Source organism: Glandiceps talaboti, chromosome 12, assembly GCF_964340395.1.
Source record: "Glandiceps talaboti chromosome 12, keGlaTala1.1, whole genome shotgun sequence".
Taxonomy (NCBI): Eukaryota; Metazoa; Hemichordata; class Enteropneusta; family Spengelidae; genus Glandiceps; species Glandiceps talaboti.
Genome location: NC_135560.1, coordinates 16,212,757 through 16,240,437, shown reverse-complemented (window position 1 = coordinate 16,240,437; position 27,681 = coordinate 16,212,757). Strand labels below are relative to the sequence as shown.

The window sequence follows — 27,681 nt, the reverse complement described above, 5'->3', positions numbered from 1 at the left end:
ATGGAACCACTAAAACATATATCCAACCATGTTCCCTTCGGTAGATTTATTATTGTTTACATGTGTATAACCACGTGGAATTGCTTCATCCGAATCGGGAAACCCGGAAGTACTAGAATTGTGTGTTTCTTCACAGTTTTAGAACACCACAAGATAGGTATATGTGTATCTAAAACACCATCATGTTTGGAGGCAACTATTTCTTTATGGCCCTATTTGTACTTGTTGGCCATTTATTTTTTGACATCTTTGGCAGTTATTTTCAGCTTGAAAACAATACTTTCTGATCATGCAGCTTTTGGAAGAAGCTGAACATGGATTTTCATGTTAAATAGTCCATAAATTGTACACATGGTTGTAGAGTTTATGGGTGCAGACAGTAACATTTCATATAAATGATTTGAAAGAGTCTGTCATGTTCAGCCTTAACTGATGCTTTCTAAAAACAAGTTTAACTTCCAAGGAAATACTTGAAAAGTTTGCACTACACTTTGCAGCGAATCTGTCTCTCTTAGTGAAAGTTTATAGTTGTGATTGTGCCATGCCTATGTCACTATAGGGATGGATGCTTCAGAACTGTTTAAGCTACAAGACATGAGTAAATTTTCATGCAGCAAACAAATTTCCTTCATGATTCGCTAACCAGCACGCCATGCTGGACAGCTTAGAATTCACCTATGATGTAGTACCTTGTGGAAGACTACAACTTCAAACATTCACAGAACTTCACCTTCTCTTCAGAAGGCCCTACATCATTAGACTTAAAAGTCTGGAACTTTATCATAAAAAAACGCCTTCTTTGCTGTCATGTTATTTTGACATTGAACAAGTTTGTGTTCAGGTTTCCTATGTTTCAGCGTCTTCAAGTTTTCATATAGTTTTGACTAGCAAAATTTAAGTTGGCAGGTGATCTCAACTAGTTAATTCTGTGGTCAATCTTGCAAGCAGAGAGGTTAAGAAAAGGTATCGTCAAGAACATTTCAGATAAAAAATTACGATATTACATTTGTAGGGTTTCCTGACGTCAAAACAAATGTAATGACTTCAGCTAGCTTTAACCGTTTGGCATTTGATGAAATTTTGTAATTTTGACGTGAATTTTGTACAGCATCAAATGCTTATTTTTTCAACACTTGTATGTATTTGTCTATGAAGGCATAATTACCTATTGCTGTATGTGTCTGCCGATGGCTTTACTTGTATGATAGCGGTCAGACCACATCTTGCTAGAAAAATTCCTGTTTTTACCAACCATTCACGATACTCCCCAGAAACTTTGGAACCATTAGGAAAATACTACTGTGATCTTGTTCATGAATTCTTGTTGTTGTAAGCTCAGTTTGTTCAGCTTCTTTTCAGGGTAGTCTTTGTATTGTACATTTGCAGACCATGCCCAGACAGACGTGTGTTTTGGAACATATGAAAATTTTAAAATTTTCACTTTTTCTCTGCAAAGTTGTTCCAAGTAGGTCTACTGCATCCCATTGGTCATTTTTACCAAACTTAGACTGTTTTGAGGCAACTGCCTTGGCTTTCTGTTTAGAAAATTGATTTTTTCTGTATTTTCTATGTCGTAGTTGTTCTTTATTGGCCTCCATCTTGGATTTCTAACATAGCTTTTGCAAACATGAACAACATGAAGTATGACAGATTTGAAATATCTTGTCTCTGTCATTCAAACATCAGTTTTGACCAAGATTATCATTATTGGAATGAATACACTTACATTAGACTGTAGATGAAGTTCTCCTGTACTGGTTTGAAGCCTTTTTATGCATTTTTCACTATGTGAAATTCTTGCCTTCATTACAAGAGTGGAATACACAGGAGGACATTTTGGTTGCAGTGTCCTTGTTGAAAAACAAGAAGTTGTTATTGGAGCATTCTATGGTGATACCTTGTAGGCCAACTGAACAACATTACTCTGTTAAGTTTGTACATGGAAAAAATTGGTTTTGAGAGTTTTTCAATGCACCTGGTTCACACAAGTAGTTTTCATTCTTGTTATGCAACTACAGTTGTCTTTTTGACAGGCCTCTACCGGGCAGCCATCTTGGATTTTGGTGTTTTTACACACTTCACAGGTTGAGTATCTGTAGTTATGCTATTGTCATATAATACTTTCCAGTGCCTCAAAACTTGTAATTCTGATCTCATTTCTACAGAAAGAATTTTACCTGAATATTGTAATCAATTGAAGACTTTGTATTTGCAATGATTTCAGCAAGTTGATTTTAGCAGTTGTATTTGTTTTATTTAGTTGACCTTTGGAATCTGGCAACTTGTATTGAGTAACTAGTTTGTGTGTCAGGTTGTATTGCAGTGAGAGATTTTGACCTGAAATCACACAAGCATGCAGTAACCAATGTGTAAACTCAACTTGTCCGCGTCCTGTCTCTTGGCGTTTTATCACACCAGTACATAAAAAATCCCAGCTCAGACTTCAAAATCTATTACAGGTTTATATGAGAGGAGAGAGGTCACTAGGAAAGGTTTCATTGTTCTGATTTGCATTTTAATGTTGTTAGTATAATATGACAAGTGAAGGCCGTTTGTGAAGGGATTATTACAAGTGTCAGAGCTGTGTAGTGCTGACTCTCGAGAAAAGATTACACCACCACCTTTAAGTGAAAAGATTATTTCTCAGTTTACTATTACATCATTTCAACTGTAGAGTATGTGTTTTATTTAATACATCAATTGATTAGCATGACAGCCATTGGTATAAAGTTATCCACAGAACAATACAAAAAAAGTACATCCATTGAGTAACTGCAAAGTTTGTCCCTGAATTATGCTAAATCATAAATGATAATTTTGTTTCTGATTGATCTGTATGGTTGATTGGTAGTCTTGCAGGAGACACTTTTGTTCTTTATACAGAGTAAAGAATCATATTGTTTATCTTTTGATGGGAGTGGACATGCTGCAAAGTTCCACCTGTTGTTTGATGACATTATAGTGTATGCAAAATCTGGTATCTTTTTTAGATGTAGCCTTCGATAAAATTGATATATTAAGCCTTGGCAGTGTATTAGTAACCCTTTATGTGGTTAAAAACACTTTTAAAAAAGTACTCTTATGTTTCCATTCACCAAGACATGTTAAATTTGTAGTTCTTGGACTCAGATATTGTCAATTACAGTAAGGTGTCTGTTACTACATGCATGTAGAATGTAGAATTATACATGAGTATTGTCAACATGTTTTTGTAACAGAGGGACCCAGGACCTCAAGGTCAAAGGTGTGACATAGGTTTTCTAGTGCACATAGGAAGTGGTGCAAGGCCAACATGTGAAGCGCTGAATACCTGTAAATACATATCCTCCAAACTTCTACCCAGTAGGCAAAATTTTACTTTTGCCTTTTGGGGCAGCAGTTGTAATTCCAATTACGGAAATCTAATTTACTATTTGCAAAATATTGCTTTCGCGAAAGTGTAGACAGAAAGGTCCTCACTATCAAAAGCGACATGTGGAGTGATTAGTTTGAATTATTCCAGGGAGGATAACCGTTGGCTAAAACAGAAACTCTATACCACTATTGATGGATATCTAGTAGTTTATTTCATGCATCAATAGTATCTTGTGCTGTGTGCAATATCAGAAACCAGGCTGTATGTCTGGTACACCTGTAAGAACTGACATGAATGGTTTCATTTACCATTACTTACCAGTTATGTTTCAAACACCTGTTACTGCACACACACACACACACACACACACACACACACACACACACACACACACACACACACACACACACACATGAAGTTCTTGTCCATACCACCATGCTTATGATGGCCTTGTCGACTCATAACACATAATGTGAGCTGTTTGCTCAGACAGTTAAATGTACTTGGTAGTGCAATTTGCAATATTGCTGTGCATGAGTGATCAGCATTTGCAGACTTTGGTATTGCATATATTTAACGCTGTTTGCATGATTTTTGGTAGAGTTGGCAGTGGTTTGAAAGAACTGTGAACTACATTTAGCTAGCCTGCAGAATTGTTGCAGTGCCACTGCAAGACTGGCAAGTAGTTACAGCACAATATACATGCAAGATATTGTCAGCAGTTTTCTGCATAAACACTTTTGTTGTCAACTTTGAAAGTACACACTTGTCGATGGTCCTATATTTGTAAATACAAAAACTTTATCCCATTTTTACCTGGTCCTGTTTGCCTGATAGCTGATAGAATTGTGTACAAATTGTAACTTGCAGTATGTCCTATTACAAGGGTACTTAGATACCATTCACCAGAATTAATATTCTCTACTACATACTTTAATACTAGCTTTCCATTGAGACATTTATTTTGTAGTTAATACTTGCCTCGGGGAAAATGTATGATTCTGAATATGAGTTTGAAAAAAAAATTAGCTTGCTGGGTTGACCAGTATAATGTATTACGTACATGGCAGGTGTAAACAATCTTACTGTACACCTAACTTTGCCAATTATAAGTTAGTTGGCAAAGTTAGCTATGTTACATGTATTGTAAATGTTGCTTTAAGGCCTACAGAAGTTTAAGGCAGTTAGTTTACATGTAACAAAGAAATCAAAAGTCATGTATTTGCAGACCGGTAGTGTTTTGTAATCTTAATCCTCTTTCTACCAGGGGGGTATTTGTTTGTTTCCAAAAAAAACCTGCAAGTTGGGGGAAAAAAACATTGCTGTAATTGGAACAATATTTTTCTACAATTTTTGTTCCAAAGTTTGACTTGTCTATCATTTTACTTTGCTGTATTCACTGAAGCATGTAGGATTGTTAAAAATGGTCAAACCCTGTCAATATCCAACACATCAACAATATGTTGACCAACAAGTAATCGAGTCCATACCTGTTTCACATCTATTTACATACAGACATCAAGCCAGTGTACACAGTACCATCGATGATAAGTAAACAGCGAATTCAGCCAATCTAAGGTATCGAGCCATTTCCCCAATAAACTTTTGGGGTAATTTGCAACTGCCAAATATAAAAGAAAAACGTTGAAAGTTACAATTACTGTGTTTATGTCATAGTTTATACCAAAACTTTTCATTTATGTCTTAGAAAATGAACCTACCTGTGTATCTATACCCAGTGTATTTCATTTTATACACTAACAAATACCATGATTTACACATCATTGTCAGCAGGTTGTATAATTTATACACCCCTCCTATTCTGTTTACTTGTATTTTCTTAAAGGAAGAAAGTATTTCACAAAAAATTGATATCATCAAAACTTGGAATCAAAGCTAAAAACTTATAGATGCCTTAGAACAAAACTCATAGGAAAGAAACAGTATCTTTCTATTGTCTTCATATTGCTGAAATTAAACATTCATGTGACTTTATATATTATAAAAATTCCATATTTTATTTGTCTTTTATTGAACGTTGAAGTTTATTTTCTGTGGTTGTATTGACATTCTTAGACTCTATCATTTAGTGGTTGGTCATGGCATCCAGTCTGTAACAAACACTTGAAGTTTTCTTGTCGGCATGAAACACCGAACTACAAGATAACAGCGCAAAGATTCTATGTTTTCTGAATTGCACATTGCTTCATTGCAACTGGGGGCCAACATGGGTTATACACTCTATGAGAGGGGGGGAATTTCAGCGACCTAGTTGCAAACTGAAAGAAATTGTTTGGTCCCATGTTGGTGGTTGGATCCAGGTCTATATGCCACTGCACTACTCACCTGTCTATACATCACTCATCCCATAGCCTGAAATCTGAATTTTCAAGCAATTTATTGAAAATCTGTCATTCTTTTTACTAAATTACACAGCTTGAGCCTGTACAGTAGGCGTATAAATTGTTGAGAAAAAAATCCTGATGAACTTTGGTGATCCGATCTCATACACACCTTTACATGTAAACAGTGGCTCACTATCAACTTGCTGCACATGTAACCACACAGATAATTTCAAAAAGTCTGTTTTTTGTACTAGAAATTTCAGTTATTTAGTTGGGAAAAAAGTAGAAAATGTAACAGAGGCCCCTTGAGGGGATGTATCAGACATAGCCAACTCAGTGCTTACCATACAGGAATGACTGCAGATTTTTTTTTGTTTACTCCTCTATCCTGATGACAGAAATGACCTTTCACCCCAATTATTGAAGCTAAATAATTCTTACTTTTAACCCATTTTCTGATGTAAATCCCATTTTCCCAGTTTATGTGATTTTTTGATGAAAAATATGTTGAAAAATTGGACTGAGCTAGTGATATCTGGTAGGTAGATTGTGTAGTGATAGTAACGTGTAATTACACAGTATAGAGATTGTATTGGGCCAATTTGGGGGTTTAGAGTGAAAAATCCGGGCTTTCCTTCCCAATTTTTTTATAATTTTGAATTGCTACATATAATTAACCTTCTTATTAACCCTTTTGATTTCTTTTGAAGATTTTAAGATGATGTGCAAAGAAAATTTCATTCATGCCACTTTTTGGGGGGACAAATACTACTACGAATACTACAAGTAGTAAAAATTGGTATGTGAAATAATATATATATGCTGAAAATGTTCAATTTTGTTGAAATTCAGGATTTGAAAGTTGAGATCTCAATCAGTCTAGCATTTGTACTGCACTGCAGTAAGGGCCATTCTGGGTTTTTCTGCAAGATGAAAATTTTTTCATTCATCTGAAAAAATACTACCATACAACTACTATGTGTTTTACTATAGATTTACAAGCCAGCCTTGTAGTAAATACTTACTTCCATAATGTTGTTTGGGTGTTTGTATGTATTATATGCAGCAAGTACAGATTTATTGAACCATTTCATACCCTGTATTTTTCCCATTTTTGATCTCATGTTTTTGTCATCATTAACATGCATATTACAGAAAACAGTAGTCTAAGATCAAACATGGTGTACAGACTTGAATTTGACCTCTTTTCCGTGTTCACATTGTAAAGTTAACGTGATCTGTCTTGTGCTGGTGCAGACTTAAGTACCAAGTCAGTGTATCTATGTTCTAATTATTTGTAAACCTTACAAAATACAAGTGCATTCACAAGAGATGGGATAAGAGAAGAAAAAAAACACTTGTTGATTCATCATGTATTATTTTTTAATTCTTTAAAAAAAAATATTGGTATATGATGTTAGCATGAATTAGATAAACTTCATTATATGGATATGGTTAGCTAACTGATCAAACATTAATTTCCGTACAGCAAAAGGAAAAGTGCATAATTTTCTAATATAGCAGTAAATAGTATGTGATTTATTGATATTGATAAAGTCATTCCCAACTGTAACAGCAGTATTCCCTGCCCACTACATATTAAGATATGCATACAACTTTAGCTTGATCTGTTGTTTTGAAGATTACATACAAAGAGGGAGTTCTGTGTTTTGAAGTTGAATTTATGAAGTTTTTTAAATTCCATTTTTGTTCCATACAAGCCCTTCCAGACACCATGGGATTATTGTGTATGTAGCATACCTCCCCATTGGTATTCTGTGTGATTGGTGGCATTCGGCTATACATACCCAACTTGGTAGTTTGTTACATTGGCTTCCATTTTTTAAACGACTGTATATTTGTTGTTTGTGTGAATCTTCTGCAACAAGTCATGCATAAGCGAACCTTTCCTATTAGACATTGAGTTGCAGGATAAGAGCATTTTTTTGGGATGCATGCATGCATGTAGTAGTCAATAAACTCTGAATCAACGTACATCAATGATCAGAATCTTTCTTTGTATCTGTGTATAAAATATTACTTTTCCGAGACACATGACAATAGCCCATTGTAGTACATCCCTGACGATGATGATGAAATTTGTGATTCATTTCAAGTAATGTTTTGACTCTATGAGTAGAAATTTTCATTACCAAGATATTACAAGTTGAAACGGTTGGAGTCTGACTAAACTTAATATTTTGAAGAAAACTTGTCTAACTGCCAAGTTGACCCACTGTCTGTCAGATGGGAATTTGATCTGGCATTACCTATCCCTTGATTGTGTTGTAACCCAGTGTGGTTGGAAAAGGAGATATTACAGTGAACTACACCTGTTGTATGTCTGTTATATGATGAAGCATTAGTAATGGAAGCTTGGTACCTGAAGAGTATTTTTGTCTTTCGTGAGAGGGCCAAAGTAGAACAAGATGGTCAAAGTAAAACAAGATGGTCGATTTATTTTCACAAACGTTTATTTAATAATGTGTAGTGTTTGTAGTGGAGGTCGTGGTCTCACTAAAAAATCAAATGATGTTTTATTTCTATGACACGCCTAGGGAGTAAAATTTTATTTTAGGACGTAACAAGAATTGGAAACCAAAATAGCCAGGAGTACCATGTTTTATGCCTTTATACATTTTGTAAAATTGTTGAAAATGTAAGTGAAGGGTTATTAAAAACAACATGGATATATCATTTTAAATTAACCTGAACGAAATGGAATTGTTGTCTTACTAAGTTGATACAGGATTTTATTTTAGAACAGGGCAAGATTATCTTATTTTGATGAAATTGTAATTTATATTTGTGGACATTATTACGGGTATCACTTATCTTATGAAATAGATCCAAGTATACTGGAATCAACAGGTTGTATCATTTACTGTCCAAAGATTCACCATTGTTTGTACTTCTGTAATTGTAAGCTATAAACACTGTTGTAAGAAATGATTACAGGAATGTACACAAAATTGAGTGTCTCAGTCTTAAGGGCCAAGATTTCAATCCAGGGTTGTCATATATTATCTTATCAGTGGAGCCGTAAGGAGTACATACCACAGTTCTTATGTTCTGGACCAACTTTTCTATAACTCTACCAAACAATTGTTTTCCACACCCAGGTTTTAATCCTAATCCAAAGTGGGCTGTTAAAGGGGCATGTCTCAATCCTCGGTCATCACATTAGTATTATCTTACTTGATTACTTGGGATCATTCTTTTGTTCGGGACTTACCTTTAATGAATCCCTAAACCAGTGTTGATCTTTAGCTTGATATTATATCAGACTATTGTAACTATAGCTGTAGCCTTTCGTTGCTTTTCGTTAATTTTTACTCGTTGATAAAATGTATGTACCAAACTTAATAACATGAATCAGTTGAATCATTGAGATGATTTGAATTACTTGTCTGTTACTTATTGGATGGTATTCTCTCTTGATGTCCATGTGTAAACAGTTATATAGGTATAGGCTATTTACTCACTTGTCAACAAAGTGTAAGTTTGTGGAACGCTAATAGGGTTTGATCGTACATATTTACATGCTTTAATACAGCATGTTCGACAATATAAATATGTTGAATGTAACACATGAAAAATGTGTAGTCGAAACAATTCTCAATTCAACAGGTTTCCAGAAGTTCTGATAAGCTTTCACCCTGTTAACATCTAGTATGATCAGGTCAGTAAATGTGAAAACAAAAGTTGAACGTATATAACAAAAAAATATGAAAAAGAAAGGTTGTTACAGCCAATTGAGTTTTCACAATTTGCTTCTTGAGTCATCACTATGGAGGGGGGGGGGGGGTTTCACTGAACCCATTCAGTTTTAGTCGTTTTCAAAATCAATTCAAGTGGGGGGGGGGGGGGGATTCATGCATATGCCTCGTCACTCTTATTTATAGTCACCGAGTTCAATTGTAGTTGATGGCCATTTTGATCAGATTACAAATGTTGTCTACATTTTTCAAAATATCTGTCACTTACTCAATTATTGTCACTGAGTTCAGTTGTAGGCCATGGCCATTGGCCCAAAATAGAAGTTTACATGATCAAACTGGTTACGTTTCCATTTCCATTAATGTACTTGTTACCTGAGTGTTAATGAGTAATAAATGAAGGCTGCAAGTCTCTGTATTTCACTAGCTTGATCAGATTATGAAAAGCGTGTACATTTTTCAAAATATGGTGGGCTAGAGAAATATTGTGGGGTGTATTTTGATCTGAGGTGTACAAAAATCTAATTCCGAGAAGCTGTCAATTTCATTAACAAGTACACAAGTATGATTAGGTGTATTATTATTCGGCCTTGCCTTCATTCCTGTCTCAATATTCAAAAAGTGATATTTGTTGCATTTCTGATCTCGCACCATTTTCAGGATATTTTTCCTAAACTATGACAGTAGAAAATTTTTAGATCAGCAGTACAAAACAAGGAAGATCTGTTAATTAGAATTATAGCATTTGTTTATTTAGTCTCAGTAATTACACTATTGAAAAAAAATATCTACAGAGGAGTCACAAGCTTTGAGTTATTATGATATTGAAATTAACTAGTGCCTGGACAAAAGAAGAAAATTGTCCATTTATATTATCCATATTTTATACAACAGTATGCAGTGCAATATTCATCAATGTTCTCATGAATATATGGACTGTGTCATCATTCAGTGTCATACTACTAGTGATAATGAAGTATTGTTTAATACAAAGACCAGGTTCTAACATTAATAGATGGTGACAATAAAAGGGTTTTTTGTCATGAGAAGAGCTGATGAAAGAATCTATAACAGCTGTATAATAGCATAGTGATGCCATTAATTAAACTGAGGCAGAGGGAATTTATGGTAACTGGTCAGATATTGGCATTCAGTACTCCTAAAGGGCACAGTGTTGGATTTCCTCTGGTACTTGGAAAAGGTACAAAACATGACAACGTCGATGTTTCAGCGAGTGATGGGAATATCTGATTACTCTTAATATCTGTATGGTTGATAGTTGTGACAATAGTTGTGACAAACATAATGATCACTGACCGTATCCTACCTGTCATATTATTGGCTTGATTAAGACGCATCTGAGCAGGAAGAAGCCATATAAGTGTCTTCCTGTGTTTATCATTCAAACATTTTGAGTCATGGCCATTTGTTAATTGGAGTGTACTTGAGTGTAGATTTATATGACGTTATTATAGAACCTCATTGAAAATCAAATTTGTTTAAAAAATAACCAGCTTGTGGGAAGGTTATCTAGACACATGATGTCTTTTTTTTATTTTTTTTTATTTTTTTACAATACAACAACATTTTAAAATAAAAAGTACTAAATGTAGTACAAAGAAGAGAAAAGTGAATAGATAAACTTCGAAATATGAAAAACTGATAATAAAAATGTATAGCTTCCATACAAAGTGAGGAGGGGTGTGGTTGATCAGTCTGTTATATCGTGGAGAGTTTCAGGTGAAGTGATTGCTTATAATGGGTGAAGGAAAATTGAATATCGTGGTAAAAAATTATGACTTTCATAAAATCATCACTGAGAAGAGGGCATGATTGATCAGTGAGTAACTGGGTTGCATCTTTGGGAGTTTCAGATATATAGATTGTATATATTGTGTGAAGAGAAGGTGGTGTGACTAATCATTGAGTAACCGAGTTGTATCTTTGGGAGTTTCAGATAAAGTGATTGCATATGTTGTGTGAAGGAACATTATCTGGTAAATGGGTCAAATCTTGATTTCAATGGATGTTATCTCAAAGGTCAAACCGTTATCAACTTGATTTATTCCATAAGGTTTTCCCAGTTAATAGTACACTGTGTTAAATATATTCAGATCCCACTCATGGGTTTGATAGATGATCAGTGATGGAGGACGCTGGTAATTGATAGCTTTTAGAGAAGAGGATGAAGGTGTCAGTATGGCAAACAACAATTGTGGTGTCTTGTGTAGTGAATGTTAAGTACTAGTTACATGTGAATTATGGTATTGCGGTCGACCTTACATGACTTCTGGAGGGATGTGACATCACCTACATGGATGGGAGTTTCTTGTCTCACCAGTCACTCCAAAGGAGATTGATTTGAAAGCAAGGTGTTTCCCCAGCATCCATATTTTTAAAATCCTCTTTCTACTGGGGTAGGGGTAAGGGTGGTGTATTTGTTGGTATACAAAAAGCTACAAGTTGTGTAAAAGTATAGTTACACAGACAGACAGATGCACACCCACACCCCCTCCCACACACACATATACATACATACACACACACACACACACACACACACACACACACACACACACACACACACACACACACACACACACACACACACACACACACATTCATTCTGAATTGCCAAAGCCTTAAAGTTTAACGACAAAACAAGTCTGCAATGAATATCTTGTATACTGGTATTATGGTTTATTATCGAATAAACAGTTTATATTAGCAATTGTATCATAACCATATGTCACCTTTTAATAATACTACTGTTAAAACTGCAAAATACAAAGTAATACAAAAATGGATGATGTTAAAAAGTTGTCATGGTTACAGCAGTACTGTATCAAATAGCTTACTATAACATAGCTGTTAATGCTGTTCTCTATCAACTGCAGATGTAACCATACCATTTATGTAATGTATATCATGAATGTAGGTTTCTACTAAGTACACAGAGCACTGATTGCTGGCAGGAGTCGAGTCGTGTGACTGGCTCAAATAAAGAATATCTGTAGACCACATTAATGGCATAACAAACAGGTTCAGTTGAAAACACGAGTTCATAAACAGCAATAAGTAGACACATGCAAAACTTATGATACAACTCCATTCAGCGACTCAATTTCAGATGTATGCAGAAAGGCTTAGTTCTCTACAAAGATACATTATGAAAGAACTTGTACATTATCAATCTGATCAATAAATTTGTGATGTATAATTACGTCGCTGGCAACCTGTAAGACCATGGTACATGTAAGCATATCTCATAAGATATTTGAATTTGTTTGCAGCAATGAGAGCAGTTCAGGATCAAATTCAAGCCAGTCAGGATCGGGTTCAGATTCAGAATCAAGATCCGGATCCGGCTCAGACAGTGGTTCAGAATCTGGCAGTCAAGAAGAAAGTGATTCAAATTCAAATTCCAGTTCGGAATCGAGAAGTGAGGAGTCAGATGCTGATGACAATAATGAGGACTCAATGGCTGACACAAATGATAATGATTTCCTTGAAAACAATGAATCTACTAACGATAGTAGAACTAACTTAACACCTTCTAAAAGTGCCATGAGTAAGAAGGAAAGGCTCAAAGACATGAAACAAGTAAGTTTGATATGTAAAAGTCACAATTTTTGAATCTGCAAAATCACTGGGGTTTAAAAAAAATATATATAATGGTATGTGCACTGCAGTGCAATATCAAAATCATTATTTCATACATGTATGCAAATTATATGCAAATGTGATCATTCATTAATTGTGTGATCACTGTTTTTGATAAACATATACATATAACAAAACTTTGTGGTGCATGAGTGCCAGAGTAGATATTTGCACTTGTGCTTGTGATGTTTTCTGGTACAACACTCTCTATACTCATGAATGTATGGCTGTAGAGAAAACTGCAAGCACTCATGCAAATGCCCCGAACACGCAATATTTGCACTCGTGTGTCATGGGGTTCTGTCATATTATCTCAGATTATTTGGGTATTATCTCAGATTATGTGGTATTACAATAGATTTAATATTTATACTAATATGTGCTAGTCTAGTTGAAAAGTAGTCAGTCGTAACAAACCATATGTTAACTTTTACTCTCTCAATACTCCATACCATGTACTTCTATTGTATTTTTTCAGCTTCTTTCCTTTTGATAGAGAATTATTCATACTTTTTTCTACCATTCAAGAAACATCTTGAAATTGATTTGGAAAAAAGAGATCAAAACCTGTTTTTGTTACCGTTATTGTAATATTTTATCCAGAGAATTGACATTTCAATGACTTGCCCCAATGTACTTTTAGGTTTACTGAAAGCGTTTGTCAAGTTGGCAACATGATTTTTTTTCGCATGAAAATTCTCATTAATATTGATTCGTTATACTCGTATCTACAAAAGTTTTATTGTGTTCTCAGTTGATGGCCGGAATGTTAATCAATCGCAACAAAATTGTGTAGGTATTACGGTACTTGTATTGACTGGGGTATCACCTTGTGTCCCCAAAATGGGGGGGGGGGGGGGGGGGGGAACGGACGGACGACGGACGGACTTCCAAGCTGTGTAGTCATCAAAATCATGTCCTAACTTTGACGAATGTAATAGATAAGGTAATGATAATAATGTTATATTGGTACAGATGTGGGAAGAATATCCAGATATTTATGGTGTTAGAAGATCCAGTCGATCCAGGAAAGAAGTAGACCGATTTCAGGTTAAGGTAGACCTTATGTTGTTCTGCATTTTAAAAGTGCTGTCCATTGTGTCCTCGTTCATCACAGCTTGCTTAGGGACGTTGCTGTCAATTGAAATAGACACCGATAAACGTAAACGCTCTTTTTTTTTGTAACCAGTATATGATGTATTATTTTGTCAATATAACGCATCAAAATTCATAATTATATTTCCAAAATGTTGACGTTCCATTGAGAGTTTCAGTCTTAGGCCTAAAAAAATAATTGTTACCCAACCCCACCGAGTTTTTCACTGCCGACCCTAAACTATTAAATTACATTTTCAAGAAAAAATAATAAAATTGCAAAATTGGGAAGTCTCATGAGAAGTAGTGGATGCGGAAACTGACATCAACTTACTGTTCTTCCAATCTGTAATGGGTGTACATCTGATAGGATGAAATAAATAACACAGAGACCATTTTGAAAACAATGGAAAACCTGAACTAGACACTCGCATATGAAAAAAATATATAATATAATAAAATAAAAAATCTACCTACCCCACCTTTTTTAAAATTGAGGGTAATCGGTATCACACAATTTTTATTATTACAGATATATTTTTGTGCCTTTTAAATATGAAGCAAGAATTACTCCCATAATCATTTAAACTCGGCTTGTGTCCCTTAAAAGTATTGAAGGTAATTTCAAAAGATTGTGATTCAAATTAATGTATTTGACTAACATTGTTTTGTGCAGGCTTCAAGTGGAGAAGAGAGTGATGACAGCACCTCAAGGAGAAAACCGAAATCTGGAGGAAGCTCACGATCGAAGAGAGTGTATGTGATTCTATTTGTTTGTTGTTATTTTTGTACTTTGTCACCTTGCACTGAAATGTGCACGGGTATAGGTATCCTAACTTTGTTTACACCAAGGACTGCATACTTTGCACGATGAGGTTTTATGTCTGCATTTTTAAAATTGTACCTTGCTTTGCCACATGACTGTTCCATCTTAACGCTGTAACAGGAGATTTTTTTGGTTTTTGTTTTGATCAGAAAACCAACAATATATTCACTTGTTAAAAATTCCAAAAATTAATTAGGAATTGTACATCAGTTGTATCCACAAGTAGTACAGTGAAATCATGATTGTGTTTGGGTGCTGATTTTAGGATGTGGACCCAAAATGAATATGATGGATTTCTTGTGCCATATTATGTGTACAGCTGGACAAATATATTTACCCACAGGTGATTCAATACTGTTCATGGTGTGCAATATTATGATTAAGTCATTATATCTAATAAAACTCTTGTAAAAAATGGTCCAGTTGCAGCTAATGCAGCTTTAACCCTTTCATGACTGGAGACGAGTTTTAAATAATTTTGGGAACCAATTTATATGAACATTTTCATAGTTATAATAATATTACTTCATTACAAAATAACATTTCTTTAATTCCAGTCTAAAATGAAGCTGATATATGCCAAAAACTTACATAAAAACAAGAATTTTGTTCAAATAATTTTGGCGGCAAAGTTTTCAGTACTGAATGGGTTAACAAAGTTGGCCTCATAAATTAGATGGAATTCTAATGACTCTACTTTCTGCCATATTTTAGTGGTATGAGCCTCTAATTGAGCAGTTAAGGATTATGTAGGAAATTACCCTATCATCACTCCATCCCCACCACGTTCTCATCAAATATAGTTATGGGTGACATGATTCATCTTTACAGGAGTACAGATTGGCAAACAAGTCAGCTGAGTGATAACAGTAGTGATGAAAGTAGTGGTTCAGATTTCCAGCCAACAAGTCATGCAAGAAGTCGACCTGTTAGACAGGCTGGAAGGGCAACAGTGAAGCTCAAAGGTATGTCACAATAAACTATATGTAGTATGTAGACCTACCCCAGACACTTCTGTCTATGGTTTTGAGAATAGACCAACTCAAATGTACACCTACCCCAGACACTCCTGTCTATGGTTTTGACCATAGACCAACTCAAATGTAGACCTACTCCAGGGGCTCCTGTGTATGGTTATCACAATAGACCAACTCAAATGTAAGCCTACCACAGGTGCTCTTTACCCCCACCTAAGGTTGACTTGGATCATTTTGCCTTTAAACATAGGATAGTACTTGCCATTCTACAAGTTTCTTAAGTTTTTTTTAGAGGCTTTTAGAGGACCTGCTACAGATGCAAGATGTTCCAAATTATGAAGAGTTGGCATAAAGGCATTCTGTAGTAACTCCTATTTCATATCTCTAAGGTTGAAAGTAGTAAAATGTTAATGTTTTACCGACCATAATAATCCACAAAATATTGTATCACTCTGAAGAAGTGGCAAGTTACTCAAGGAAATAGCATGGAGATGTTGAAATGATTTGTATGTATACCATTGTGTTACAGGCAAGCCATCAAGAAAAAGACCAGCACCAGCCAGGAAAAAGAAAGGGAGAGACAGCAGTTCTGATGACGACGATGATGATAGTGAAAATGAAAGGAAAAGGTTCCTTCAGAGAAGAGCTGCAGCTAACGTGAGGTGAGTCATCAACTAGAATTTATCTTATTTTCTCAAGTATATACATATGCTAGACTGTAATGACATCATCAGTCTGGGCTTTTATCAGCCTGCCCTAATTTGGGGAAATGGAGATTAGACAACAACGGCTGATTTGTCAGTCTAGTCTATACGTGTATATGTAAGGAAAAGCAGTTAGCTATGTAGTGTGTGTGGTCTTCTAGTTCTGTTTTCTTCTGTTGACTTACTCAAAACAGTAGGGTGTGTTTAATTTAGATTATGTGCGATGTATGACCTTTTTTCATTTTCTATGTATTTAGTCGTGTTTGTGTGTTTTAATTTGTGAGATAGCGACATGTTTTTGGTGAGAACAAAATTCCATCCTGAGAAATAAAGGGGTTGATTAACAAATATATGTTGAGATAACAACATGTTTTGGGTGAATGTGACGTGAACGTCTATCCTGAGAGATGGCTAATGTTTATATTATGGGGTGGACAAACAAGGAAATAAAAAAATGTACCAGTAATATAAAAGCATGTTTTCAATCAAAGTTTCTTCAGAGTAAAGAAATCTCGCACAGAGTAATCTTTGTGAGAGTACAAGCGCTAGTCTGTTTGAATTCCACTTATCACAGTATTTGGCAGAGCCAGACTGGGCACTCCATATATTTGTTACACTAGCTGCATGTGATGATGTACTTCACACAAGGGACGTAATCCTGACATTCTGTGATGAGTTGTATATCTGATGCTTTTAGTCATAAAATGTAGTATTAGCATGAAATGAATAATAATAATTGTACTTTATTGATCCCGCGAGGGAGAATTGGGCATTGTATCATTACTGGTTTTACAAAAGTGAAATTCCATCCCAAATAATAATGGGGGGGGGGGGGGGGGGGGGGGGGGGTTAACAAACACATGGGATTAAAAAAAAATGTAACAAGGATAAATTGCATAAAGGTTTGAATCAGACATTCTCCACATAAAAACATCTCTGAGTGTCTCTCAGAGTACAAGTGCTAGTCTATTCTACCTCAGCTATTCATATCATGTAGCTAAAGAAGACTGCAGACTCATTATCTTCATTCTTTTGACCTTGCCATAAACAATATATTACTATGGAAAATGAAATATCACAAACTAAGATACACGATGTAGACAAAAACTAAATACTGTTGTTGTTGTTGCATGGAATGTTGAATAAGTGGGTGATAACAGTGGCTTGGTATGTGGATGTAATTAAGATGATGTAAACACTGGAAGACTCGTAAACCTGACCTGTTTTAGTTAGAAATGTGAAGTGTTGTACCACTTGAGAAAAAGTCACTCTCCAAGACGTTGCCATATTGTGAGTGTAGTTACATCAATGTCCATTGATAACTTATCTCAACATGCCGCAGTAATAGTTTGTTTGTGTCTGTGTTCGCTTCTTCATGTTTTGATTTGCCATTGCGTAATTTGATAGATTCTTAAAAATTTATGTTCTTTTGTTTTCATGTAGCAACTACAAAGAAGACAGTGATGATGTCACTGATTCCGATGACATCATTGAAACTAATGCAAAAGAGACAGATGATGACAACAAAGAGACTATAGAAAGGGTTCTCAACCATAGGATTGGGAAGAAAGGACGTAAGTCACTTCTCTTGATGTCAAGATAATAATACTATGGAAATAATACTATCAGCAATCTATGTGTAAGATAGACACAAACTACTTACTGTCTTAAGCGAAAACACTGATTTAACTGTTCTTTTGCCCTTTCTTACGCATAGTTATTATAATAATGATAATAATGATAGTCCATATTTATAAAACACCGTACACAATTGTTCAGTCATGATGAGCGAATGGTTAGAGTGGCTGGCTTGGAATCTGGGAGGATAGAGGTTGTAATGTGAATACTTTAATCCTATAAAGGCAGCAATGGATTGTATGCTCCCCAGGGAGTTGAGGAAGTGTAAAGGGCCGTTGTGCTGCTATAGATCCATGCCAGGGGTAATAATTGTAAAGTGCTTTGAGCACAAAGTGGAAAAGTGCTATAGAAAAGCTAACATTATTATTTATTGATGTCATGACTACAGCACTGAACAATTATTACCCCTGGCATACACAATGGTCATATATAACTTCCTTAACTCCCTGGGGAGCATCAAATTAATTGCAGCCTATGTGAGCACAGAGGATTAAAACATTCACACAACAACCTTTGTCCTACCTGGTCCCTGATTGTACAGCTGGGTTGACTGAAGCACAGTCATGGTTCAAATCTTACTCAAGGACTTTAGCCATTTAGGAACAAACAGCATGGCAAGTCTCTAACCTGCAACCTGCTTTCGACCATCATAACTTCCAATTTTCATTACTTTTGTTTTGTTTGCACAGAAACTGGGTCCAAGACCACAATTTACAATGTGGAAGCTGAACAGCTACACCCTAAAGTGGCCACAACTCAGGGAGTAGTAGATGATGAAAATATAGAAAAGGAAAAACATTACCTCATAAAGTGGAAAAACTGGTCCCACCTGCACAATACGTGGGAGACGGAAGAGAATCTTCGAGCACAGGCCGTCAAGGGACTTAAAAAACTAGATAATTACAAAAAAAGAGAGGACGATTTAGCTGCATGGTATGTGTTCAAGATATCATTGTCTTTAAATTTATCCCTGCAAATCAATATTGTCTGTCACTCGTGTCATAAAATTGAAAGTTAATGAAAGTAACCATGTGACTTCAGGCATACTGGAAGAAGATAAAAAGAGTTACTTTGGGTAGAAATGCCTCCGGGTCAAATGTTACTGAAAATCAAAGATCAGAAAATCTCTCCAAAGTTAGCCATATGGAGGTTCTTCTGGTCCTTTTGAAATAATGAAAGAAATTTATTTATTTACAGTCTTGTGTTATAGGAAAGCAATTTGCTCACAGTTAACATGGTATTTGGCAGCCATATTGGATTTGAAATGGCTTAATTTTGATAAAAGTTTTGACCTCTATTTGAAAAATTTGTATAGTGACCCTTGATTTCTTTTCTATAGTTTAACTGAGAATGGGTTGGTGTTTTATCCAGCAAAAGATTAAACAGTTTCTTTCTGAGGCACATTTCACGTTTAAGCAAATCCATAAATGAACAAAAATATCACAAAGTTTTAGATAAATGTGTAGAGAATTGTCAGAAGGAAAATATTTACTCTTGTTCCTGTGGAAGGCTTGATTTTACCTAGCTAGTATCAATTTTATATATTTGTATCAAAAACTTGCAATTAGTGAAATTTTGTTACGATCCCTGTTCAACTTGTCTTCATAATAAAGAATACTCTATGGAATATATTTTCTTCAAGGAACAGTTCTTTCCAATGCCAAAAAAACACCCCACAAACATCATGTGCTTCTTCATCTGCCTCATGATAGCAGCTCAGAAAATAGAACATATCATATATATAAATTGATTGGGCTTATCAAGATTAGTTGATATCAATAAACATTTTCACACATAGCACACAGCACATGATGATGTACTTCACACAAGGGACGTAATCCTGATATTCTGTGATGAGTTGTATATCTGATGCATATTTATTTCATAATGATACTATCATACCACATCAACTAAAGTACACAATGTAGTTTTCATCTTGTATTGGGCTTTTTGCAAGTTTCCACTGAAAAAATAGTATGCATGTTCAATTTTCAAAAACATTGTAACATAATAGAAGAGTGTGTATCATGAGATGTCATATTTTCAGACACTATTTACTACTACAAATCAAGTTTAATGTTCTTACCAAATCAGAGAAACAATATTTTCATTGCTCGTAAAAAAATAAGGCGACAAACACTTTGTTCTTTTGTTTTTGAAGAGAGAAGTTTCAAACAACTTTTTGCTTTGCTTTTTCAGGAAAAAAGTTACCACACCGGAAGACATAGAATATTATGAATGTCAGCAAGAGATGACCTTTCAACTCTATGAACAATACCAGCAAGTTGAACGAATCATAGGTGAGTTATTGGTATTACTAAGGAAAGCTAGCTACCAACTAATGGAAATAAACACAAACTATTGTTGTTATATGTGGTATATTACTCAAGTGGGCAAATAACCAGGGTTCATTCTCTCATGGTAGGTCTTTGAATTAGAAACCACTGTAGGAACATCCAGGAAGCTCCTGGAAAATGAAAATGATGAAATAATGACCAGTAGAATGTCGTTAGATTATCTTATTCGCAGTTGTTCATTTAGATTAGTTTCACTCAATAGAAAGAAACTTGGCTGCATGTGATGATGTACTTAACACAAGGGACGTAATCCTGATATTCTGTGATGAGTTGTATGTCTGATGCTTCTTCAATCTAAACTGTGATTTGCAAGAATATTAATAAAATTAGTCTTTCAATTCCAGCCTATGTTTTCACCAAATAATCAGGGTTCTCCCAGAGTTGTGGGGTTCCACCCTGTAATTTCACCAAATAATCAGGGTTCTCCTTAGATCTAATAGAGTTGTGGGTGCCACCCTATAACCAAATAATCAGGGTTCTCCCAAGATTTTGAGAGAGAAGTGCAATCCAACATATAATTTCACATAATAATCATTGTTTTCCCTAGGTATTTAACAGAGTAATGGATTCCAGCCAATAATTTCCCCAGGAGTATGTAGAGTAGTGGGTTTCCACCCATGTAGTTTCTAATAACAGCAGTCTATGATTAACATGACAACATACTCGTTTGTAATGCAAATGTTTCACTCCTCTAACCCCAGAGTATGACTTGCAACACTTGCTATTTCAGCTCAAAAACCTGGGGAGTTCAGTGGATACCAGGACTACCTTTGTAAGTGGCAGGGTCTTCCATATTGTGAGAGTACTTGGGAGGATGGGGATCTCATCTCAAAACGTTTTTGTGAATGTCTAGAAGCATTCAACAACAGACACAAAAGTCATAAAGATCCCACTAAGGGTAACAAGGTAAGACTTGATGCTGTATATGCCGGTTATCAGAAAGACAAAAGATTGTATACTTTGGCCTCTAGGGGGTGAAAACTATTCAACAGCATATTTTGGCCAGACATGCAGTGCCAGAACCATTACTTCGAAAATCACAGTTTCCCAAGTTTCATGAGTTTTGATGACATTCATGGTTACCCTGGTAATTGAAAGTTCAGTTTCATCCGTTCTCAATTGTTTAATTTTTATGACCTCATGAATTTTAGTGATAACTATTTTGTTGACTCATTTTTGTACTGCCAGGTATTTGACATACATGAAAAAGTTTAACCCACATTTTTCTAAATCTGTGGTGTCCTTGTATAATGTGTCCTTACATTTTAAAAAAGAAGTGGGTAACCTGACCATAACATATTGAAGATCATTCATAAATATTTTAAATTCAGAAATGAAAATCTTTGTTATGTTAAGTCAACATTTGGTAGATTATGGAAAAATGAAAATTGTGTTAGATAGGAGTCAACACATTTGTAAACCATTGAAACTTTTATCAGTATTTATGAAATATTGTATGTAATTTATCGGTAATTGTGAAAAGTTGTATGGTGGTAAGTGTTTGTTTTGGACCAATGATGTGTATTAAAAATACATTGTATGTCAGAAGAAGGGAAAACTAATATTAGTTCAGTGAATTTACTCGTGAGAATCACTGTGACTTTGACCCTGGTCTTCTGAAATACACATGATGATGTACTTCACACAAGGGACGTAATCCTGATATTCTGTGATGAGTTGTATATCTGATGCTACAAACAATGGAATCTTACAAAAAAGTCGTCTACATTTTGCAAAATCTTGCACTTGAAATAAATTTTGCCAATTGTTACTTGTTCCTTGCGAAACTGTGTTTGGTGTGTTTATACCACCAAGTAATTGTGTGATTGTTCTCCACTGTCAGGTGCTAAGACAAAGACCAAGGTTTGTGGCCCTGAAGAAACAGCCAACATACTTAGGAACAGACACCTTACAACTTAGAGATTACCAGTTAGATGGTTTGAACTGGTTACTTCATTCATGGTGCAAGTAAGTAATATGTATGACATTTAACACACAAACAGACAGATAGATAGACACACTCACACATACATTCACTCACCCGCACATACACACATTCACTCCTACATGCAAACACAAACACGCATGCTCACACACACTTAGACTTACACACCACACCACTGCAATTTCACTCATACATTCACACATTCTCCCCCACATGCCTACATGCACACACACACACACACACACACACACACACACACACACACACAATTTGCAGGAGTTTAGCAACATAAAAATGAAAACGAAGTGAAATTTCTCCACATACCAAAGAGATGTAAAAATAATTCCACACCGTCTCATTTCAACAAATACTTGAAACTCCATATTCTTTTATTTCCAAAAACAAGCATACATATGTTAGCATTTGGTGGTCATTTTTAAATTAAGAAGAAGAGAAATACAATGTATGTTTTGTCACCAATGTCAAAACATAGTTGAATTCAACAGGAATCCCTTTATGGGGTCATTAAACAAGTTCATCTCTCTGTGTCACTCTGTTTTAGTAAACGTACAGTTGTCTCCTCTTCACCATATACAGTGTATAAAGTACCTCAGAAAAATACAACATAGTATATCATGACTAAAATTGTATGCTTAGATTTAAATGATGAGATGTGAACTTAACTGGTGAGAATCACTTTGACTTTGACCCTGGTCTTCTGAAATACACATGATGATGTACTTCACACAAGGGACGTAATCCTGATATTCTGTGATGAGTTGTATATCTGATGCTACAAACAAAGGAATCTTACAAAAAGTCGAGAGTTTATTATGATATATTTCAAGTTATTGTTTTTCTCTAAATATTTTGTCTGATGTATAGGTTATGTAAATAAATTAAAATCTTGTACTGCACCAAAATGCTTGAATTAAACTTCTAGCTTTCGACCCAAGTCCTCGGTTCTTCTTCAGGAATGTGAAATCTTCATAACATAAGTTGTGTAGTTATGTCGACTTTCAGTAAATGATGGTGTTTTGATTTGATGATTCAGTACATCCTTTTTTTTTCAGGGGTAACGGTATCATCTTGGCCGATGAAATGGGTCTAGGGAAGACCATTCAAGTGATAGCCTTCATCTCCTATTTATACAACACTTACAATCTTTATGGCCCATTTATTCTTATTGTACCACTCTCAACTATGACAGCTTGGCAGCGAGAATTTGATGCGTGGGCTCCCGATGTCAATGTCGTTACTTACATTGGAGATATCCATAGTAGAAACCAAGTAAGTGACAGTCTGTATCACCTTGATATGTTTTAGTCTAGAGGCTATCCATGGCTTCAAATCTTAAGATCTCTCTTTATCTCATCTAGCTCAATGAGAAATCGTGCACACAAGTTGTTCATGCAAATGAGTAGACCCCAACTGTTAAAATGAATATAACCAGTTTATAACTATGAGTAGCATCTTGAGGACTAATTTACCATATTTGGACATTATGTAACTGCCCCCAATAAACATTTAACTTTTGATTGGGCAGAAATTTGTGATTGATTTACTAAGACATGGTGGTAATGACACTGTGGGTGCTTTCATTTGAATTTGCAATTTTAACTCAGCTCCACGTTGAGCTAGACATGAGGAGAGATTTAAAGCCACGTGTAGCCTCTAGACTATGATATGTTAGATATTTGGCAGTGTTTTCGCTTAAGGGTAGAAAATGGGACAAATCTACCCAAGTTCCCCAGGAATTATACAGAGGTTCCCACCTACAAATATTGTTAATTATATATGAAAATGTCACTTTTATCTAAGTTTCCCCCTCTCTTTTAATATTATGATTCACCAAGTTAGCAAAAAAACACTTTTATCTTGAGCAATGGTCTGATTGTACACTATACACATATTTATATTCAAGCTAGGGAGTCTGGGTTAAGAGTTCATGAAGGCACCCCTAGTATACAGTTGATTTGTGTCATTCACTACAAGTGACCACTGCTGTGTGGTCGGACCTTTTCATTTACCGTGTATTCTTTTCATTACAGATACGAGAATATGAGTGGTGCTATGCTAACAATCGCAGCAGACTGAAATTTAGTTCACTTATTACAACATATGAAATACTTTTGAAAGATAAGGTATGTTTTTACCCTGACTTCCACTCCACTCACTACACATGCATTACCGTAGGTGCACTTGAAAATAAATGCCCTCTAGGATGCAGTAAAATGCTATTGCTGGTGTTGAGAATTGATGTTTTGCACTATATCATCATGGTATCACTAATATATCGCCTTGTTTGTTATACAGTCTTTTCTTAGCAGTGTTAACTGGGCTTGCTTGATAGTAGATGAAGCTCACAGGTTAAAGAACGATGATTCTCTGTTGTACAAAACTCTGATGGATTTCAAGACCAATCACAGGTTACTTATCACCGGCACACCGCTACAAAACTCTCTCAAAGAACTCTGGTCCTTACTGCATTTTATTATGCAGGAAAAGTAAGTCACATCAGAACGGTCCTTTTCACATTGTATTTACTGTGCAAACAATGAACATGCACATCACAAAACACCACAGATACATGCACTTTACACAAATACCCACATACACTGTCACTCACTCATGCACACACACATCATAGACATCCGTATGTATATCCATCCATCCATCCATACACACCCCCACCCCACCCCACACTCACAAATACTTGTAAATGGGATGCTCTTACATGTAACACATAGCAGAATATTAATCATTCATATTGAACTGTACATGTCAACAAGAAACTCCTAGTGCCCCATCTCAGAACTTGAAACTTTGTCGAACACTTGCAATAGCATTGACAATATGAACTCTTTTCAGTGCCTCAACAGACCTTTGATGTACATCACTTATACCCCTCTCCCCACCCTGCCCCATTGTGTTTAAACGTTGTCTATAGTATAGAAAACTTCTTTTTTCTGGATGTAGATTTGATACATGGGAAAAGTTTGAAATTGTGCACTCCTCAGCAGACAAACTTGGATATACCAGTCTCCACAAAGAACTAGAGCCATTCCTTCTGAGGAGGGTTAAAAAAGACGTGGAGAAGTCGCTACCAGCCAAAGTAGAGCAAATCTTACGGGTAGAAATGAGTGCTACACAGAAGCAATATTACAAGTAAGTGTAAACAAGTTTATTGTGTGTGTGTGTGTGTGTGTGTGTGTGTGTGTGTGTGTGTATTTGTTTGTGTCTCTGTCTGTGTGTATTTGTTTGTGTCTGTCTGTGTGTATGTGTTTGTGCACATATGCGTGCATGTGTGTGTGCATACATGCATGCGTGTGTGTGTTTGGAAACTGAGAACAAAAAACTTGCCGTGGATTTACTTTTAATAAGAGATGATTATATATAACATGTCTTCTGTGGACAGTTTTTGAGTTAATTTTGATGTTTATGACAGTTACATCAATATAAAAAAAAAAAAAAAAAAAGATCCATTCATACACTTTGTACTGGAACTGGAAAGTATATTATACCCAACTGTTGATTGATTGTTTTAGATGGATTCTGACAAAAAATTACAAAGCCTTGAGTAAGGGAATGAAGGGTAACACAAGTGGATTTCTCAACCTGATGATGGAATTGAAAAAACTATGTAATCATCCACATCTTGTACGACCACCAGATGAACACCAGATCTCAGACTTACAGGTAAGAAATGCAACATAACAGTTTTATTGTATAAAGAAAAGTTAGTCGTGTAAATTTTTCACTACTTCAACTATTTCGTAGTCAGTAACATTCCTAAACAGTACATTGTTCACAATACTTTGAATGGATTTATTTTGTCAGACACAATTTTTCAAAACCTATAACATGTTTACACAAGTACAAATTGCTCATTGATCAGTTATTTTCTTCCTCAAAAATTAATTACAGCATCTGATAAGTTGCAGTGGTAAGGTGTATCTACTGGACAAGTTACTGAGAAGATTGTACGACAAAGGACACAGGGTGTTGATATTTTCCCAGATGGTACGAATGCTGGATATTTTAGCCGAATACCTTGCAATGAAGCACTGGCCATTCCAGGTAAAATCAGGATGTCTTTACTTGTCAATGCTTGCAAGTCAACGAAACGATAATACAAAATCATTTCAACTCGTTTTTAGTTTTCTGAAACTGTCACAAGCTAAGTTTGACAGCTATTTTTGTTGGGTGATTATATTACAATGTAATACCTTGGATTCTAAGTTTGTACAGTATAATGTTAATGTTAACATATGCTTTTGATGTTAAAAATCATCTTATGCCATTTTAGCCCTGTTTAATGTATGATAAGGGTTTCCTTGATATTGTAGTAAACATATAGTAAAGTATGTTATTGAATGATTCCTATATTATGTCTGAATACAAGTTTTTACTAATCTGTAGCAAACATTACCCCAAGAAACGTTTTTTAAAAACTCAGCTTATGGCTCTGCAAAACAAAAGGTTATGACAACCCAAAGTGCATAGTATGGGTTGCATCTTTTAGTATGTTGACAACAGAAAATAAAACAGTTTTGTAATGAGTAGTACAAAGTATACCACTATTGCGTGCTACTAAGAAGGGGGGGGGGGGGGGGTGCTGTAGGTGCCAAGTACTACCTCAAGTAGTCTTATAAGACCTAGTTATGTGTTGAGAAGGTTGCGGAACAAAATCTGTGGTTGATAAGTCCCTCTGGTGTGCAGTTTGCGCAAGCCCTCGACCATACCTTTGAAGAATTGCCCGAGAGGTGTCTAGCAGGTGGACTTATATCTCAGGCTCAAGGGGCTGTGAGGTATTGTTACCTGGTTTAATAGTCTGTATATTGTCTTTGGGTTTTAGAACTTCTGACAGAGAAACAGAGACCTACTTAATGATGGACTTGTTAACATTGACAGGAAACCATGGACAAACAATTATTTACTTCAAAACGGAGATAAAATTTAATCATTTTGTTTCAGAGGCTTGATGGATCCATCCGTAGTGAAATCCGGAAGCAAGCACTTGATCACTTCAATGCTGACGGATCACCGGTGAGTTG

General features: G+C 35.5%; 1 protein-coding gene across 5 annotated transcripts in view; it reads left to right on the top strand.

Moving 5' to 3' along the window:
* LOC144443863 (chromodomain-helicase-DNA-binding protein 1-like) overlaps window positions 1-27,681 on the top strand; it is a 42,757-nt gene that overhangs the window by 1,141 nt on the left and 13,935 nt on the right. For 4 of the 5 annotated variants that reach the window (XM_078133446.1, XM_078133450.1, XM_078133449.1 and 1 more), the window contains 17 exons: window positions 12,713-13,022; window positions 14,058-14,138; window positions 14,854-14,933; window positions 15,835-15,968; window positions 16,510-16,642; window positions 18,128-18,258; window positions 19,012-19,255; window positions 20,522-20,622; window positions 21,410-21,585; window positions 22,523-22,647; window positions 23,698-23,914; window positions 24,676-24,768; window positions 24,941-25,131; window positions 25,604-25,792; window positions 26,173-26,323; window positions 26,552-26,704; window positions 27,602-27,673. In XM_078133446.1, coding sequence (XP_077989572.1) covers window positions 12,713-13,022; window positions 14,058-14,138; window positions 14,854-14,933; window positions 15,835-15,968; window positions 16,510-16,642; window positions 18,128-18,258; window positions 19,012-19,255; window positions 20,522-20,622; window positions 21,410-21,585; window positions 22,523-22,647; window positions 23,698-23,914; window positions 24,676-24,768; window positions 24,941-25,131; window positions 25,604-25,792; window positions 26,173-26,323; window positions 26,552-26,704; window positions 27,602-27,673 — 2,581 coding nt within the window. The remainder of the gene's footprint in view (window positions 1-12,712; window positions 13,023-14,057; window positions 14,139-14,853; window positions 14,934-15,834; window positions 15,969-16,509; window positions 16,643-18,127; window positions 18,259-19,011; window positions 19,256-20,521; window positions 20,623-21,409; window positions 21,586-22,522; window positions 22,648-23,697; window positions 23,915-24,675; window positions 24,769-24,940; window positions 25,132-25,603; window positions 25,793-26,172; window positions 26,324-26,551; window positions 26,705-27,601; window positions 27,674-27,681) is intronic. The other variant, XM_078133448.1, reaches the window with a different exon arrangement.